General features: G+C 43.8%; 1 protein-coding gene across 16 annotated transcripts in view; it reads left to right on the top strand.

Moving 5' to 3' along the window:
* The window catches only part of UNC80 (unc-80 homolog, NALCN channel complex subunit), a 119,576-nt gene that overhangs the window by 82,206 nt on the left and 21,133 nt on the right, over positions 1 to 16,237 (top strand). For all 16 annotated transcript variants that reach the window (XM_051787725.1, XM_051787723.1, XM_051787712.1 and 13 more), the window contains 11 exons: positions 627 to 761; positions 1,452 to 1,590; positions 3,234 to 3,330; positions 4,007 to 4,177; positions 4,386 to 4,478; positions 6,371 to 6,406; positions 6,719 to 6,937; positions 8,854 to 9,054; positions 11,368 to 11,491; positions 13,783 to 13,908; positions 15,752 to 15,875. In XM_051787725.1, coding sequence (XP_051643685.1) covers positions 627 to 761; positions 1,452 to 1,590; positions 3,234 to 3,330; positions 4,007 to 4,177; positions 4,386 to 4,478; positions 6,371 to 6,406; positions 6,719 to 6,937; positions 8,854 to 9,054; positions 11,368 to 11,491; positions 13,783 to 13,908; positions 15,752 to 15,875 — 1,465 coding nt within the window. The remainder of the gene's footprint in view (positions 1 to 626; positions 762 to 1,451; positions 1,591 to 3,233; positions 3,331 to 4,006; positions 4,178 to 4,385; positions 4,479 to 6,370; positions 6,407 to 6,718; positions 6,938 to 8,853; positions 9,055 to 11,367; positions 11,492 to 13,782; positions 13,909 to 15,751; positions 15,876 to 16,237) is intronic.

The following is a 16,237-nucleotide window of genomic DNA, read 5'->3' as shown; positions in this document are numbered from 1 at the left end:
AGTTTTTATAGATCTGAAGCTAAACATGAACCAACAGTATCCTTCTACTGAAGGATAAAAGAGAAAAATACCTCAAATGCCATTCTGAGGTGCCTACACAGATTTGTATCTTGTGAAAGGAAAAATTCTGCTGCTCCAATCAGCAGCACTCCTGACTGGAAGTATTGTCTCTGTCCAGTGGGCACTGCATGAAAAACATCAGTTAACTGAAGAGACTGCAGAAGAACAGCGATGTTCATCTAGAAAACATGTGTTGTCAGGAAGGACTGGAAGATCTGATTAACTAAAAAATATGAAGATTGAGGAAGAAAGCACTAACTGGCTTCTGAGAAGTAAAGTGCTTCTAGGAAAGAGAGGGAAGGAATCTACCTGTGATACATAGGACAAAAAATAATGGACTAAAGGTGTGGCAAAGAAGGTTCAAGTGTGAAAAGCAAACCTTTTTTCTAAGGGTGGTTTGTCCCTGAAATGCATTGCCAGGGAGGGTGGCCCAGCCTCCCTCTTTAAAAGCCTGTTAGGCAAACATGTCAGGAATGACCAGGCTGTAGTTGGTTCAGTCTGGGCTCAGGAGGTGAAAGAGTTCTTCCCCTGCAGTAGTGCCTCCATGTCCTCCTCCATCTACTCAGGTGTACTCTGACTATGAAAGCAACCCCCAGCTGCGCCAAGCGATCGAGTTCGCGTGTCGCCAGTTCTACGTCCTGCACCGCAAGCCCTTTATCCTGCAGCTGTTTGCCAGCGTGGCCCCTCTCCTGGAGTTCCCTGTGAGTAAGAGTGATTCTCTAGTCTCAGAGTGGGGAAGCCTGTGCATGCAGCCAGCCCCTGTCAGAGGTCACAAACGGAAAACACCGAGTGCTGAACAGAACTGGTTCTTAAGCTGATTTCTGCACACTTCTGTGCAGCAGCTGATGGAGCATTTACTAGCCACTGATATCCAGGCTAGTAAATGCGGTCTCATTTCAAATTTCTGTGTATAAATACGTTATAAAAGGACAATAATGATTTGTAGCTCTTCAAATGCAAATCCATTCCTAGCATCCAGCAACAGGAATTAAAAGCTTAATGCCAAGTTTTAGTACATGTGAACTCGAAGATTGGACCAGCCCTGTTTTGAAATATTCCCTTATTACTTTTTAACATTTTAGTGAGTTAAGGCAAGGTAATGGCATCTTAATTTGAAGTGGGGCTGCCAAATCTATCTGTACATACACAGCAAGCACACATATCTGTCCTTCACAGGGCAGCAAGGATCTGTGTGCAGTTTTCAGATCATGCTCCCGCTGTAGCATCAGTCTGTTGAGTCAGGCAAGCCTTATTTTTTGGCAGTAGTGAGCTCTTGAACTCCATGTGGGCCCTTTGTCAAAAACAAAGGTTGCCCACACCTCCAGATGAAGATTCCTGGGATGCACACAGGCCCTCAGAAAACCAGCCATGAATGTTTGTTGTTGGAACAGGATGCCACAAACAACGGAACCAGCAAAGGAGTGTCAGCTCAGTGCCTGTTTGACCTTCTGCAGTCCTTGGAGGGAGATACTCCTGATATTTTGGACATCTTAGAGCTGGTGAAAGCAGAAAAGCCTCTCAAGTCATTAGGTAACAGCAGAGCACCCTTTCTTCAATTCTGGTTTGTTGTTTATTGATTCAGCATGTATTTGATGCAGTCTGATTTATTCAGGGCCCTTCTCTTCTCCCAGAATGCTGTCATATTTGTTTCTTATGCCTCATGAGGCTTTTAAGGTTGGCTTTATCACCACCATCCTTTTGATATTTTCTGCAGGAGGAGAATTATTAACTTACTTCCTTCCAAAGCTACTTTTTCTGCATTAAGCCTGCTGGTCTTAGACTAGCCCCTGGCATTTTGAATTTTATCATGTGTGGGTGAAAAATAAAGCTGCCTAATAAACTGTATCATGCTGACAAGATCATCCTCTGCTCTGCTCCATGGGGACAGGAAACAAAAGCATCCTCTCCCATGGGCAGACTATGACTAGGAGATGATGATGGATGCCGTTGGATATCCAGCAGTGCTGAGCTCCTGGGGGGATGTTATCACAAAGCAGAATATGTATAGCTGTATGATGTATCCAGGACAAGTTATCCATGCACAGTATTTAATAATTTGGCTACTTTGTGATTTGCAGAGAAGTAATTTTGGCTGATTTTTATTAGGATCTTCAGCTTACTTTCCACATTTGCACTTCCCTTAAGTAATATTTATCTTGTTGCACTGTGAAACCTGACTAGCTTTAGAGTTAAAGCTTTGTTACATACTGGGATTTTATCACAAGTTATAATATAAAATAGTACAGAAACAGGAGATACTTCTTCCTCTTTGTTGAATGTAGCAAACGTTTATATAAAATCTTTGGGGTTTCTGTGGAGGGCTATTCAAAGACATCTCTGAAAATTCTCAAGTGTGTGTGTTGATGATGAGGCTGTAGATGAGTATGTTGTGTATCTGGTATCTTCCATATGAAGATCAGAATTTTCTAAAATATCTGACATCCAAATTCCGTTGTTCAAAGTGGTTTGTTTGCATGTTTTGGGACCTTAACTTTTACTTGGGCTCCTGCATACCAAAGTCACTTCTGAAAATGGGACTATAGTTGTATTACAGATATTAATCTTTGGATACTTTAGTATCTTGGTGCCTGGAACTAATTATCCCCAAAGTTATATTTGTAGTATGGGACTTAAATGCTTTTGAAGACTTTCTGTGAAATCACTAGCACAACAAACTCACTTTTGTGCTGGCACCCATGTGGCTAACAGTATAGAAGGTGTTTGATTTTTGGGAAGTAAAACTATCTTCTGCCATCAGTGGTGTATCACCATCATTTTTTGTCTGGTGAAAACATGTAAGAAAAAGCAGGAGGAGCATAAAAATTATCATTAATTTGACATGTGCCTTTGTCATGTATGAGCTTAAGACTTTGCTTGTGATGGATGGTGTTTTTGAAACAGGACTCCAGCAGCTGTAGGCCTTGTGTTCAGCCATGAGTGACCTACTGAGAGCTGTTTCTCACCTACAGAGTCCTTGGACAGCAGGGTGCAAGTGGGAGTGCAGCATATGTTTCCTTTATATAGACAGATTTTTATCAAAAGCCAGTGCCTGTTGGGCAGTTTTAACATAAGAAGGAAGCAAGTGGAGAGAAGAAAAAGGAAAGAGCGTGCTAGCTCCTTTCATATTCAGTATGATTGTGTGATAGTGTTCTCATATTGCTTTACTCCCTCAGACTTCTGCTATGGAAGTGAAGACCTGACCTTTTCCATCAGCGAAGCCATCAAACTGTGTGTGACAGTGGTGGCCTATGCTCCTGAGTCATTCAGAAGGTGCTAATCTGTTATATTGGTTTGTGCAGACTCAGAAAAGGCATAAAAGCTGCACAGGGTATGTGAAAGCAAGGCTGGAAAATGGAGGCAGAGGGTACAGAAATGCATTCCAAACACGGGGCTTCCCTGTGAGGCCAAGCCCTGGCTAGAACACCAGCTCCAAATCCTGCCAGCCGCTGGCTGCAGCGCTAGGCAGGATGGCAGCTGGAGCAGCAACACATAAGCTGTATTTCCCAGGGGAGACACACCATTTCCTGCAGGTTTCTGTCATCAGAGAAGCTGAGGGGGAACTGGAGGGGGAGAAGCAGGCAGCTGGAAAGAACAGAAAGATAAGAGAGTGGGGAGGTAAACTTGCTAAAGTACAAAGATTAGTTTGCAAGAGGGAAACGAGAATAAAAGGGTCTGTGAAAGGGAAGGTGGTTGTTAGCAAATGGATGACATATCTGGAAGATACCCAGAAGTTCAGGCTGTTTCCATTACTATTATTGTTTCTTGCATCAGCTAATTTCCCCCTGAAATCCCTCATCCAATAGTTTCTTTGGCTCTGTGCTTCTAGTGAGAAGCAATGAAATCACAAGCCCAGTGAGAGATCCAGGGGTCTTCAGATAGGAAGTTAAGCCTCTACCTAAAGTGAGTTTCAGGACTGACAAAGTAAAACAGATGGTTATTTTTCCAGCCTCCAGATGCTGATGGTCTTGGAAGCGCTTGTTCCCTGTTACCTACAGAAACTGAAGCGACAAACCTCTGAAGTGGAGACTGGGACAGCAGCTCGTGAGGAGATTGCTTCTATGGGTGCCCTTGCCACCTCTTTGCAGGCCCTCCTGTACAGTGTAGAAGTTCTCACCAGGTAACCCACGTGGGTCAAAAGTCTGAGCTGCATTTGGTTTTCCGTGTGGGAGAGGGAATGCACAGGAGGCCACAATGTGCATCTCAGCTTGAATAACGGTTGAGTTCGAGACATGGTAAAGTTAGTGCCAGATTTCACCAGATCACAAGGAGGATTTCATTGTGCTTGTTAGATTTAGTGTGTAATGTGCTGTTCACCTCTTTGCTAGGCCTATGACAGCTCCACAGATGAGTCGATGTGACCAGGGCCATAAAGGGACCACAACAGCAAACCACACCATGACAGCAGGTGTGAACACCAGGTAAGTCAGCGGCCTTTTCTTTCATTTTTCTTAACAGGTTTTTAATTTTTTTTGAGTAAGGCAGCATTGCTTAGAGTGCTTGGCCTCAGAGAGCTGAGGAAGTGCTCTACATATTGTGAGAGAACAGTCACATAAAAAGAGCACATAGCCCAAGACTGCATTTCTGATGGCAACCAAAATACTCAAAACTAGAATTTCTGTTTAAAAATCACGTATCTAAGTAGAAGACCAGGATATCAAAATGGATAACATCTATCTTAAATTACTTCCTATTTGTTTCTCTTCTTGTATTCTAGAAGTATACTGCCAAAGCAACTATGTCCCTCTTCCCTGTGCTTTGCTTCCTGCTGAGTCCACTGTCAAAGTGACCACTGGGCAGAGCACACTTGGACAGCAGAAGGGTCAGATCCTTCTGGCCCTGTTTTGAAGGACTGAACAGCAGTACAAGCATAAACTGCATGTCAGTTGATACTCGCAGACTGGCACCTCCTCTAGGTTTCTTTTCTTCCCTTTTCCATTTCCTTTTACATTTCCTATGCTCTCCTTGTATGAACTTTACTTCCACACTGGTCTATGGTTTTTTTGCAGTTGCAGATAGCAAAGGAGGAGGTGATTGAGAATTTGAGAGAAGTGGAAGAATGACTGGGAATATTTTTGTCCTTCTTAAAAAAAAACAACAAAACACTAAAGAACCTTCACATGGAAGGACATGGCACCAGCAAACTATAATAGTGCTCCTTGGCCATAGTGGCCATAGGCTGCTGCAAATCAGACAAGGCTTCTGACAATTTAGTCATAGAGAAAGGACTTAAGAAATTTTGTTATAAAATCCACCCACAAACATTTGGGATTATGAAGGTTTTTTGTTGCAGTACTGATTACTTTTCTAGGCAGCTCTGCCTTCTCCTGGCCAGACTGTGCCTTACTGTTGTCCCCTAGAGCTTTCCAAGTTATTACCTGTCTTTTTTTTTTTTTTGGTATTCAAGGGAGATAGTGTACACATCTTGGTTCATAACTCCTGGAATCAACCTATTATTCTTTGAGATCAATTCAGGCATGGATGAAACACAGCTTTGACTTTCAACCCCTGATCTGAGAAGCAGATAAACTCCTCCATGCTCGAATCTGAAGTGGATATATGCCATTTACTTCCATTGCAAGATTGCCCAGTCTAAGGAAGAGAAGGTGTAATGGAAAGTACTGCTTTATTATCTGTCTGCTCATTTTGGAGAGCAGTTAATATCTATCTGCTGACAGGCAGTGCAGAGATTCCCAATGCTCTGTGACTCAGGCATCTTGATTTACATTTCCAGATCTTTCTGATTATCAAATGTTCAATCTCTGATCCAAAATATTTTTGCACTGCTCCAGATTTCCTGCCCATATTTCTTCTACTGTATTATCATTGCAACAGACATCTGCTGGCAACAGCAGGAGTCTCATGCATGATCACTGTTACAGCCTTGGACATGTTAGCCAAATGGTGCAAGGTTTATTAATGCTTTCTCAACAAGAAGCATCAAGAGAAAATGACAATAAAAAAACACACTGAGGTGTTTTTTCCACTTGGTGAGCTCTGGATTCGTGGAACAGACTGAGCACTGGAGGGAAAATCAGTAAGAGAAATTGAAAGAGGGCTATGGTTTATAAGCTTAAATTTGTGCTTTCATAACAAGGTGGATAACTGTAGGAATATGTTGTTTGCAGCCAGTTGGGAGGTAAAGGCTGTTCAATGTGGTAATTATGTGTAGCCATGGTTCCAGTGACACAAGATACCATCCTGCCCTGGTGAGTAAACCTCTGGGCTACAACAGTATCACTTTCTTTCAGAAAGGCACAGTTTAGACATTACTAAGTTGCTGTTTAAAACCTCCCTGTTTCTGTTTTCCCAGGTACCCTGAACAAGGAACCAAACTACACTTTATCAGGTATAGTAAAATCTTTGCCCAGTCTTCCATGACATATGATGAACTGTTTATATGCACTGCTGCTGTGACAGGCAGCCTTTCTTCAGGGGAGGGTAGCAAAGGATAGTTCATACAGAAAAATATTTACATTTTTAGCATGACTTTGCATATTACAATTTTCCTTTTTTGTTTTTTTAATTGCAGGTGCAACTGCTTTTCAATTGCAGCAGAAAGCACCTGTTACAAAAACGCGATGGAGACACTGTTATAATCTATCCCTGCTGATCCACTGCATATAACACTTCCTACTTTGTCTCATTTAATATTCTCCAGGGAGAACCTTCACATATTGGAGGAGGGCCAGGGTCTTCCCCGAGAGGAGCTGGATGAACGAATTGCCAGAGAGGAGTTCAGGAGACCACGGGAGTCATTGCTGAATATCTGCACAGAGTTTTACAAGCACTGTGGTCCAAGGCTGAAGATTTTGCAGAATCTGGCTGGTGAGCCCCGCGTGACTTCTCTGGAGCTGCTGGATGTCAAGTCCCACATGAGGTATTCCACTGGCATGCTGCTTTTCTTGCTCGTTTCAGGGAGATTCCCTTCTTTTAGCTCTTAAGTTTTCATAATAGCAGATGGAATCACTTTTTGGTAGCGTAGTTGCATTTTGCTCTCTGAAACACGCAGAGGTTGTTTTGGATGTTCCTCAGATTGTACCTGATGCTGCCTGTGTATAAGGAAGGTTTCTTAAGCTCTCCTCTGGTCTCATTCAGACCCCCATCTGAAATAGCTCCATGGAAGCCTATCTGATATATGAGAATCAGTGGCAGTGAAGATCAGGGCAGATAAGCCTGTATCGACAGGGGGCAGGAGTTGGGAGAGACTGCCTAACTGGCTGAATAAAAGCTGTATCCTTTCCTGTGACTCAGTGCATCAGAACCAGCAATTAACAAGCAAGAAAGGCAGAGCAACCACTCCATAAGTGCCTGAAATAGGGAGGAGGATGGGGCAGAAGGCATTTACAGGATAAAGAGGTGCACAAGTCTTTTATTAAGGTGCAGCACTGAGCCCAGCTTGCTGGCTGGACGCTCGCTGCAAAGTTTCAGAGGCTTCAGAAAGTAAGATAATATGCTAGTCACTTCATACAGGCTGAATCTCACCCAATTTTAGCCATTTAGAAGTTAAATGTTTAGTCTGCAAAAGTCATAAAGATCTATTTGGAGCCAATGAAAAAGGGAGATGCATATCCAGTGAGCTGTTTATGCCAGTATTTCGGGAAGATAAGAATTTCCCAGGTTACTTATTTCTGCATGAACAGAACTAGAAGATTAATTGAGACTGACCTCTCAAATTGGATGAAATGGATCTCACACTTTATAACACATAAGGAAGTTTTCATATACCATTATGTATCACTGATTGCCACATGTTAAGTTGCCAGCAAGAAGCTTAATTATATGATAATTTAAATTTCACAGTGTTTAAGAAAACAGACCTACTCCATAGTAGGACAAAGTAGTTGTAAAAAGGAATAATAAAGAAAAAGTGGATAAAGAAAAACTTTTATAGGACTTTTGGTTAATCTGAAGAATTCGTTGCCCTTGATATTGCTAGGCAGATTATAAAGAGAATAGAGATATGTTCCATTAGTTGAAGGCATTTCAGAAAACTCCCCCACAATATGGATAAGGCTGTATTGTAATCATACACTACAAAGTCCGTTTCAGGGAGTATACAGATTTCTATCCCTTTTATTAGTAGATGCAGCTTTATTTATAGTCTTTGTTTGCCACAAACGTTCATTTCAGAAGATCTTTGTCAAACTGCAAGTGTGAGTTAAATGCTGCCACGATATTTTGTAGTCAACACAGAAAATGCCATCGGCAAGGCCATCTGGGAGGGTTAGAAGAAGCAACAGCAACACAATCTGTAGAGGCATCAGGAGAAACAAATCAAAGCTGCAGGGAGTAATCCTACAAAGGACGTGTTGTGTAAACCCACGGACACATTATTTTTAAAATTTTAACACCTGAAAATTGTACAGTGAGACTTTTTACAGTAGTAACACTGAAAAACAAGCACAAAACCAAACCAAATCCGTTTTAATAATATTGATATTAATGAATATTGACAAATAGGTTTTATCGGGTCTGTATTTCACAGACATTTGCAATGTTATAGTCTGATTGACAGCTCAAATACTTTGTTTGTTTTTAGCTACACAAATCTGTGATTCCTCATGTCCCTTCGGCGCATTTAATGTCAATGTAAAAGTAATTTTTAGACCGCTCGTGTTCTTAAACAGTGATTCCAGCAAGACAATCTTAACAGATTGTTTAGAGACCATGTCTAAGAGTTTAAATAGCAGCACATTTTTACTAGGCTGCCAAAGATTGACCATTTAGTTCGTTTGCACGCGTGGAGAAACGCAAGTTGTGTTTGACTTCCCTCTTCGCGATCCCCGGTTCCAGGCTGGCGGAAATCGCACACTCCCTGCTGAAACTGGCACCTTACGACACGCAGACCATGGAGAGCCGCGGGCTCCGGCGCTACATCATGGAGATGCTGCCCATCACCGACTGGACGGCCGAGGCGGTGAGACCTGCCCTTATCCTCATCTTAAAGAGATTGGATCGTATGTTCAATAAAATTCACAAGATGCCTACTCTGAGGTGAGCTGGTACGCTGGAAACCCACGGGGGTCCGTTTCTGATGTTGCGAGCCTTGAAGTGTGGATGTGTCATCCTGGCTAAAGCTGTCGCGTTGCAGCGAATCTTTACAACGTGTCAGAAAATTAACAGGTGTTTTTATCTCTGTTATGTGTTTATGTGGACATTTTTGTTGTGTCTTCTGGTAACAAAAGAAACACACGGTTACTGAGAACTACAGAGAGAACTTCCAGAAATGTAATTTTTCTTTCCCCGAAATAAGTCTTCAGATTTTTACCATCTCACTGCCCTCTTTATTTACCTTAGCTGTGAGTTGAGGAGATTAATTTTATTTTGTACTGGAAAGTTAAACTGTAGCAAGAGTATTTGTAGCATGGCTGTACTGTTACGTTCACTGTAAAGACGAAAATAGTCTGGAGCTATGCGATAGCTTCTGGATGCTCCCGAGTAAAGGGCACAGATCTGCATCAAGTCAGGGGCTAGTGGAAGCCTGGTGCATCACACAGTGGCATTATGGCACAGGCTTTGGCCATTTCAAGAAGTATTGACTATGGAGTGTTCCTACCTTGGAGGCAGTGGTACAAATCCAGCCTGTGTAGTATAAAATCTCTCAGCCCTGTAAATTTTGCAGTGATCTCAGTAAAAAGAGTCATTGGTCTTAATGACCCCCATCGGCCTATGTCCTAAACTGCTTGAATCAGTCCCTTTGCTGTCAGTCTCAGCTGAGAAGCCAAATCATGTCAGAGAACATCAGAATTAGGTCCCAGTGTAAATTATCTGTACCCAGCAAAGATGGAACAAATAAAAGGGAGGTGATCTCTTCTTTCTGGCATCACTATCTATCGCTTTCCTTCGGCTAACAACCTGCTTCAAGAAATTCCTGCCCTTGTAGGGAACTCAGAGGCAGAAATTTTGATACTTGTCCTTCCTGGTGGTTTGATTCTTTGTCATGTCTTGTCTGCTTCTCGCTCATTCTTTCTTTTCTCGCTCATACTTTCTTCTCCCTGAAAGGCAGATAAAGGGTATTCTGTTCCTGAAGATCTTTCCTCTTTATGTAAACTGAATGGATGTTCATACATTCAAATTCCCTTCATATTCTCTCTGTCTGTGCCTGTACCTATGCTTGGCTGAAATTGCTCTTCTGTACACAAAGGGACTCAAAGCCACTGGATCAAATACAGCATCTACATTTAAGCATCACTGGGCCATCATTGGGTCTCTTAGGGATGGGCCTGGGTGCCAGAGCCCAAGAGCCATCCATTGGGGTACTTACATCACAGTCTTATATGCTGCCTCCTGTGGGCACCCCGCTCCAAACCCAGTGGAAGCAGTGCGTGTGTAAGAAGAATGCAAGAACAAACTACCGTTCTGGAGATCTAAGAACTGTGGATGCTCAAAGATGAACGCATGTTGGTCTGTATAAGAACACACGTAGTGAACACTTCGTCCCCCACGTCTCTGGGAAGTCTGGGGAGCTCGACTAGGATACTGTTTAGGATTGAGCTGACAGGCTATGCCAGCCTTATCTTTCTGTCTCAAAAAGTGCTTAGTCAGATACTGGCTTCTGAACTGCACTGACTCCAAAGAGTCAGGCCCTGAGATGAAGGGTATGAACCACTTTGATGTTACCTATGCTGTGCCTGCTTACGAGTAGGAAGGCGAATCCTTTCAGCAGCTGGCACAAGCCCTAAATGTTGTTTTGGTGAAAAAAGCAAAGTGTCAGCGAAGAAAGGATCCTGGAATGAAGGACTGCTGCTGATAGAAAATGAATCATCCCTCCTGCACAGGATGAGGGAGATAAAGATTGTACTACTGGGTCAGTTTACATTTGGGGCAGTCTGTGTTTATGAGTCGCTCTGGCAGAGCAGACCAAGCTGCACAGTAGCTTACAGAGGACACTAAGATGATGGGCTTCCAGTGAGAACATCCATAAGCTACATGGAGGACTCACTCTCAGCTGGTAGCATGGCACAGTAGATCTTTTCCCCACATAGAGACCACTGTCTGGGGCTCCCTTTCATTTTTCATCTTTTCCGAGGGAATCGTCAGGGAGCGAAATGCAGCTTCACCACTGCTGCTGTGAGCAGCAAAGACCCTCTGCTGTGTTTCTTGTCTCCCAAATGCCCGATGTGCTCTGTGGCTCTGTGCTTTCCTGAGCTGAGGGGGTAAAACCTTCCGTCTGTCACGCACTCTGTGCTCCCTGGGACGTCACTGCTGTCTGAAGCGTTTCCTCCGTGGGTGTCACTGTGTGTCGGTCGCGGGCGTCTGGTGGGGGGCAGGAGCCCGTGGCTAACAGAACCTACTGTTGTATTGCAGGCGCCAGGTTGAGTGGGAGCCTGCCAGCAGTTTGATTGAAGGGGTTTGTTTGACACTTCAGAGGCAGCCTATCATATCCTTCCTGCCTCACCTTAGGTCTCTGATCAATGTCTGTGTCAATCTGGTGAGTAGCCAAGTGGCAACCCCATGAACCTTTACTAAACCTCCCCCTGCTGTTGACTTCTCTGGACTGAAGATGTCAGTTCATTCCCACTCCTGTCATTTTACCTGTCCCCCTTACCCCTGGCAGGGGGACTTCGCAAGTGACACTAGAGATAGCAAGGTTCATTTTTGAAGTGGTGCATGGGGAGATACAGTGACCGGTAGCAGTGGTCAAGCGATTTATTTCCGTTGCTTCCCACACACCACTTTGAAGATCCACCTTTGCCAGACTGAGCTGAGAGTTGAGGGCTGCAAGTTGGAGAGTGGGGTGGTGGAGACTGCACACACCTGGTAGAGACAGGGAGAAGGTGGCACTGGGGGTACCTACCATCCCCAGTGGGGGAAGGGCCCTGGTGGCTCTGTCAGAGGCCATCGGGGGTTGGCTAGTTAGAAGGGTTTACAAGGTGGATTGACTCCACTGTTTGCAATGTCCCTGGCTTGATCTAGTACAGGTTTGCACTGTACAATGTTCAGATCCCACTCCTAGTAGAGTTTATGCTCCTAGGTGTGTTACAACAGAGACATGCTTGGTCATTCAGAGATAGACTCTAGTGTTTGTGCAGCTGTTACACTGAGGACAAGCCCCCACTTTGATAGCAATGTAACTCCAGCCATTTGGGCAAACATTCGTGCTTTCATTCCATGTGGAAAAAAATACAAATAAAGGGGGAAAGGCTGCACTAGCATTTTTATTGTTATTGGGTTTTATAACATTTTCTCCTTAGAACAAAAATGTTGTAACTACTTCTAGCAGCAACAGAAAAACTTTTCAGGGTTTACCAGTGCTCTGAGGGGCTTTGAAAACAATGATCACCAGCTAAAATGCAATATCAGGTTTTGCCAGGTTCCTGTCCTTCAAGTCCATTCAGTACTCATTGCTGCAAGGGCAGGGAAGCCTCAACCTGTCAGTATATAAGACTTCTTCCCTGTTCATGCAGAGGTTCAAGCTGCCTGGAGCTAAGCCAGCTCTGGGCACTCAGACTACTTAGAGTTGCTCCATGCAGAGGCTGCTACACAGCTCAAACACAAATTTGGAATGGACTTCCACTTTGGCAAGCAGGCATGGCAGGGTGAATCACAGCAGCAGGCTCTCCAAGAGGCATTAAGAATTAGCCAGTGCCCTACAAACAGAAAGCTCTGCAGTGCTAAAGTGCAGTTGTCATGCTTACATTCAGCTGACTGGGAACATCAGGGAGAGCTACCAGGCAAAGATGTACTCCTACTGCTAAGAATATTTTAGCTTTAGCTGTCAGAGCTGTGTGCACTGTGAGAGCACCCTGATTACATGCTGTATCATGTGTAGACCAGCTGCATCAAGAAGCCCAAAAGAGATCATCCAGGAAGGCTGATCTCAATGGTAATCCATAGTGATGCAAAGAAAGGGCTCTGACTTTTTCCCTTCTAAATTGTCTTTTGGTTTTGTGATACAAAACTGGTTATTAGCTTTTTGCCCAGGCTAAATTTGGGAAAGAAGCGTGTATTCATCTCCCGTAAGCTTAGTCATCTGCCAGGTAACTTCTCCCTGTTCCCATCATCTACATGTGTCTAGTCATGGAGAGAAACAGGCATATGCAGGCCTGTGATTTAATTCCTCCAGAGGGACACATCCCAAAACAGTATAAATAGAGTTATTTATACTCTAGAAATGCTGTTTCCTAGTGCTGATATTTCAGGTAGTTCCAGACGAGGTCACATGCAGGCAACTCTGCTTCAGACATCTGGGGTCAGTCAGGTGAGATAAATCATGCTTACAGTTCCTGAGAAGAGACTGTGTTTGAGAGGAATCTGAACATTGTGCAAAACCCGGCTTGGGTCAGACTTAGGACATTATTTTTCAAGTAGAACAGCAAGGGAAGGGAAAAGATGTCCAGTTTCAATGCAGACTTTTTGCTTTGATGATATATTTTTATTTGTTACAGTTGTCACATGACATATCCTCCAACTCTAGCTGTTCCACCGGTCCAGTGCTGGTCATTCAAGGCTGGTACTGGGTGCATTTATAAATGTACCAGGTTCCCTTTGCATTCCTCCCATCCTTGCTGGTTCCCTCTTCTCCTCTTCCTTTCCCTGCTAGTACTCCTTCCCCTCACTGGCCCCAGCTCCTGCAAGGACCACTGAGGGGGCTGGTTCTCCTAGATCCACCCCAACTCAGTGCTCAATGAAAGGCACCTCCATTTCACTGATGTTGGAGGATATGGCATGGGTGAAACTGTAAGCAGCCAGTTGTGGTGATGTGCTCTGTTTGTATTGCAGGTGATGGGAGTAGTAGGACCCTCCAGTGTGGCTGACGGATTACCCCTTCTTCATCTCAGCCCTTATCTCTCACCACCTCTTCCCTTCAGCACAGCTGTTGTCCGGCTTGTAGCATTGCAGATACAGGTGTGTCTGCCCTGGCCTGTGGCCAGGCCTGTTAGAGCCTCGGGTTGAGACACCAACTCATCGGTGCTCTGTTTTCTTTCTGCGAAAGCTGGGCAAAAACTGTGGAATATACACCAAAAATTAAAGAGAAGCAACATGTAAATTCTCCCTCCTTTTTGAAGGCTTGAGCTGAGCTCAGAATTCCTCTGTTGGGGCCAAGTCCAGAGCAAGCATCCATCAGCTTAACACTGCCATTGAAGTCCAAGGGAGTTTGGCTGATGGATGCTGTTTAAGGCTCTGATAAGCAGGTTAGGATTCTCTGCAGGATCTAAGGAGTTAGGATAAGCCTCCTACCCCAGGGAGATGGGCCCTGGCTTGGGTCATGTCCATGCAACCCTTCCTGTCTTCCTGTGGGACCACGTGTGCAACTGAGAGTGGAGTTTGTGCGCTTCTGCTCTTACCTGAACCGATCACACGGTGTGCCAGCACAAAAAGCAGGGCAACTTGGCTTTTCAGCTGCTGACGCAATGGCATCCTTTTTATCCAGAATAAAAAAGAAAGCATTCTGGACTTTTTGGATCATTTCATCACTATTCCTTTCTCATAACAGTGCCATAACTATTGCAGAGTCTTTCTGCCTCTGTATCCTTTTCTCCCCCCATTAACTTGAGGTTAGTCAGAGTGGTGTTCGAAGAAGGAACAGATTTCCTAATCTAGCTCCAACTTGCATACTTAAGTATGCATTGGCACATCCAGTTGAATACTTAGGGAGGTATTTCTGAGCATTAGGGCAGCTTGGGAAGGGACTAAAACACAGTGCCAGCTCAGAGCATGAGGCACAAAACCACTTTTTGGTACAAACTGACACAGGTTTCTTCCAACTCTGAGGCAATGGTTCTTTAATCAAAAACAAAAAAAGGGCCCCCTTCACCTTCTCTGAAATATTATTGATTTATTTTTTAAACCAGATACCAAATTAATAGTGTTTTTTAAAGTATTGGGAACTTTTACTTTTTTTACCCTCTTCTCCCTGTTCACTCATTCGTGAGCTTTAAATGTAATGAAAACCAAACATGTCAAGAAAAACACATGAGTAGTCATAATTCCTGATACTTCCAGCAGGATAGGAAACAGAAGTACTTCACACTCCATCAGAAAACTTCTTCTCCTGGAATTTCTCAGCCCAGGTCTGCAAGCTTGAGGAATTGTATTTCACAGCTAAGTCTGTAGGAACTGGGATGCTGTAAATGAGCAGAAGTGCTGTCACTAGACAGTCATTTGTATTACCTCCTCTAAAGAAGGTGAAAGACCATTCAATTCAGGCTTGACTGTGTGTCAAGAAGTAAATGTGCATTTTGTTTATTTTTCAGGAGTTCATTCTTTGTGTTAGGGAGGATGATGGGGCAGAACAAAGTGAGGCAGAACAAAAAATGTGTTTGGGAATAGCCTCCGTGTTCGGACAGCAGGATATTTACCTTATGTCATTTGTGCAGTTTCCTCTGTTCCTTTTTTTATTCCTCATAGTCTGGATCAGGTCCTGATGCCACTCACAGAAGTGCAGAGCTTAGGACTAACACTCAGCTGACTCCTCTGGGATACATCTGATTTTATTAATGATATGTAAGAGTTAGGAATCTGGGCTTCTTACATCTTGCCTGCCACAAGAGCAGGTGACCCCTGTGTTACTCTGTGAGTTCCTTTTACTCCTGACTAAGTAGTCTGAGGGCTTGTTATTCAATCAGGTCATCAATGCTGGTGTTACACTGTGTAAACAGGGTGCCTGGGGATCATCATTCCCTGCAGTGACTTGTGTGCGTGATCTGCTGATGAAATCTTTTAATCCTTTCTTGTTATTACTGCACAGGCTTTGAAAGAAGATTTCCCCCTAAGCCATGTCGTCTCCCCATTCACCAATCAGGAAAGAAGGGAAGGAATGCTTTTAAACCTACTGATTCCATTTGTGCTCACAGTAGGATCTGGAAGCAAAGGTCTGACTAATTTAACAAAAGGAATTTTTCTCCCCCTTTTCTGACAACTGATGTTTGCACTTTCCCTGCCCTCTGTATTTTATTTTTGTTTTTTAATTTGATTTTCTGTCACTGGCAGTGTGTCAGCTAAGTGCCCTTTGGGTCTGAGACTGAAAAAAGCCCCACTGGGAGAAGCTGTTGTTGTTGTTTCTTTCCTTTGTTTCAGCTGTGCCGTGGTTCTTGAGTCAGGTCTTACACAGATATGCTCCTGCTTTTGAAACTGGAGTGCAGGGTGAGATAAATCTGTTGTAGCAGAACCCACAGAGGGGAGCAGAGGTCACAGAAATTGTGTGCCCCTGTGGATCACAGTCTGTCCAATCCAT

This window comes from Manacus candei, unplaced genomic scaffold (genome assembly GCF_025592945.1).
Source record: "Manacus candei isolate 608988 ecotype Guabito, Panama unplaced genomic scaffold, ASM2559294v1 h1tg000023l, whole genome shotgun sequence".
Taxonomy (NCBI): Eukaryota; Metazoa; Chordata; class Aves; order Passeriformes; family Pipridae; genus Manacus; species Manacus candei.
This window is presented reverse-complemented; position numbering and strand designations above follow the sequence as displayed.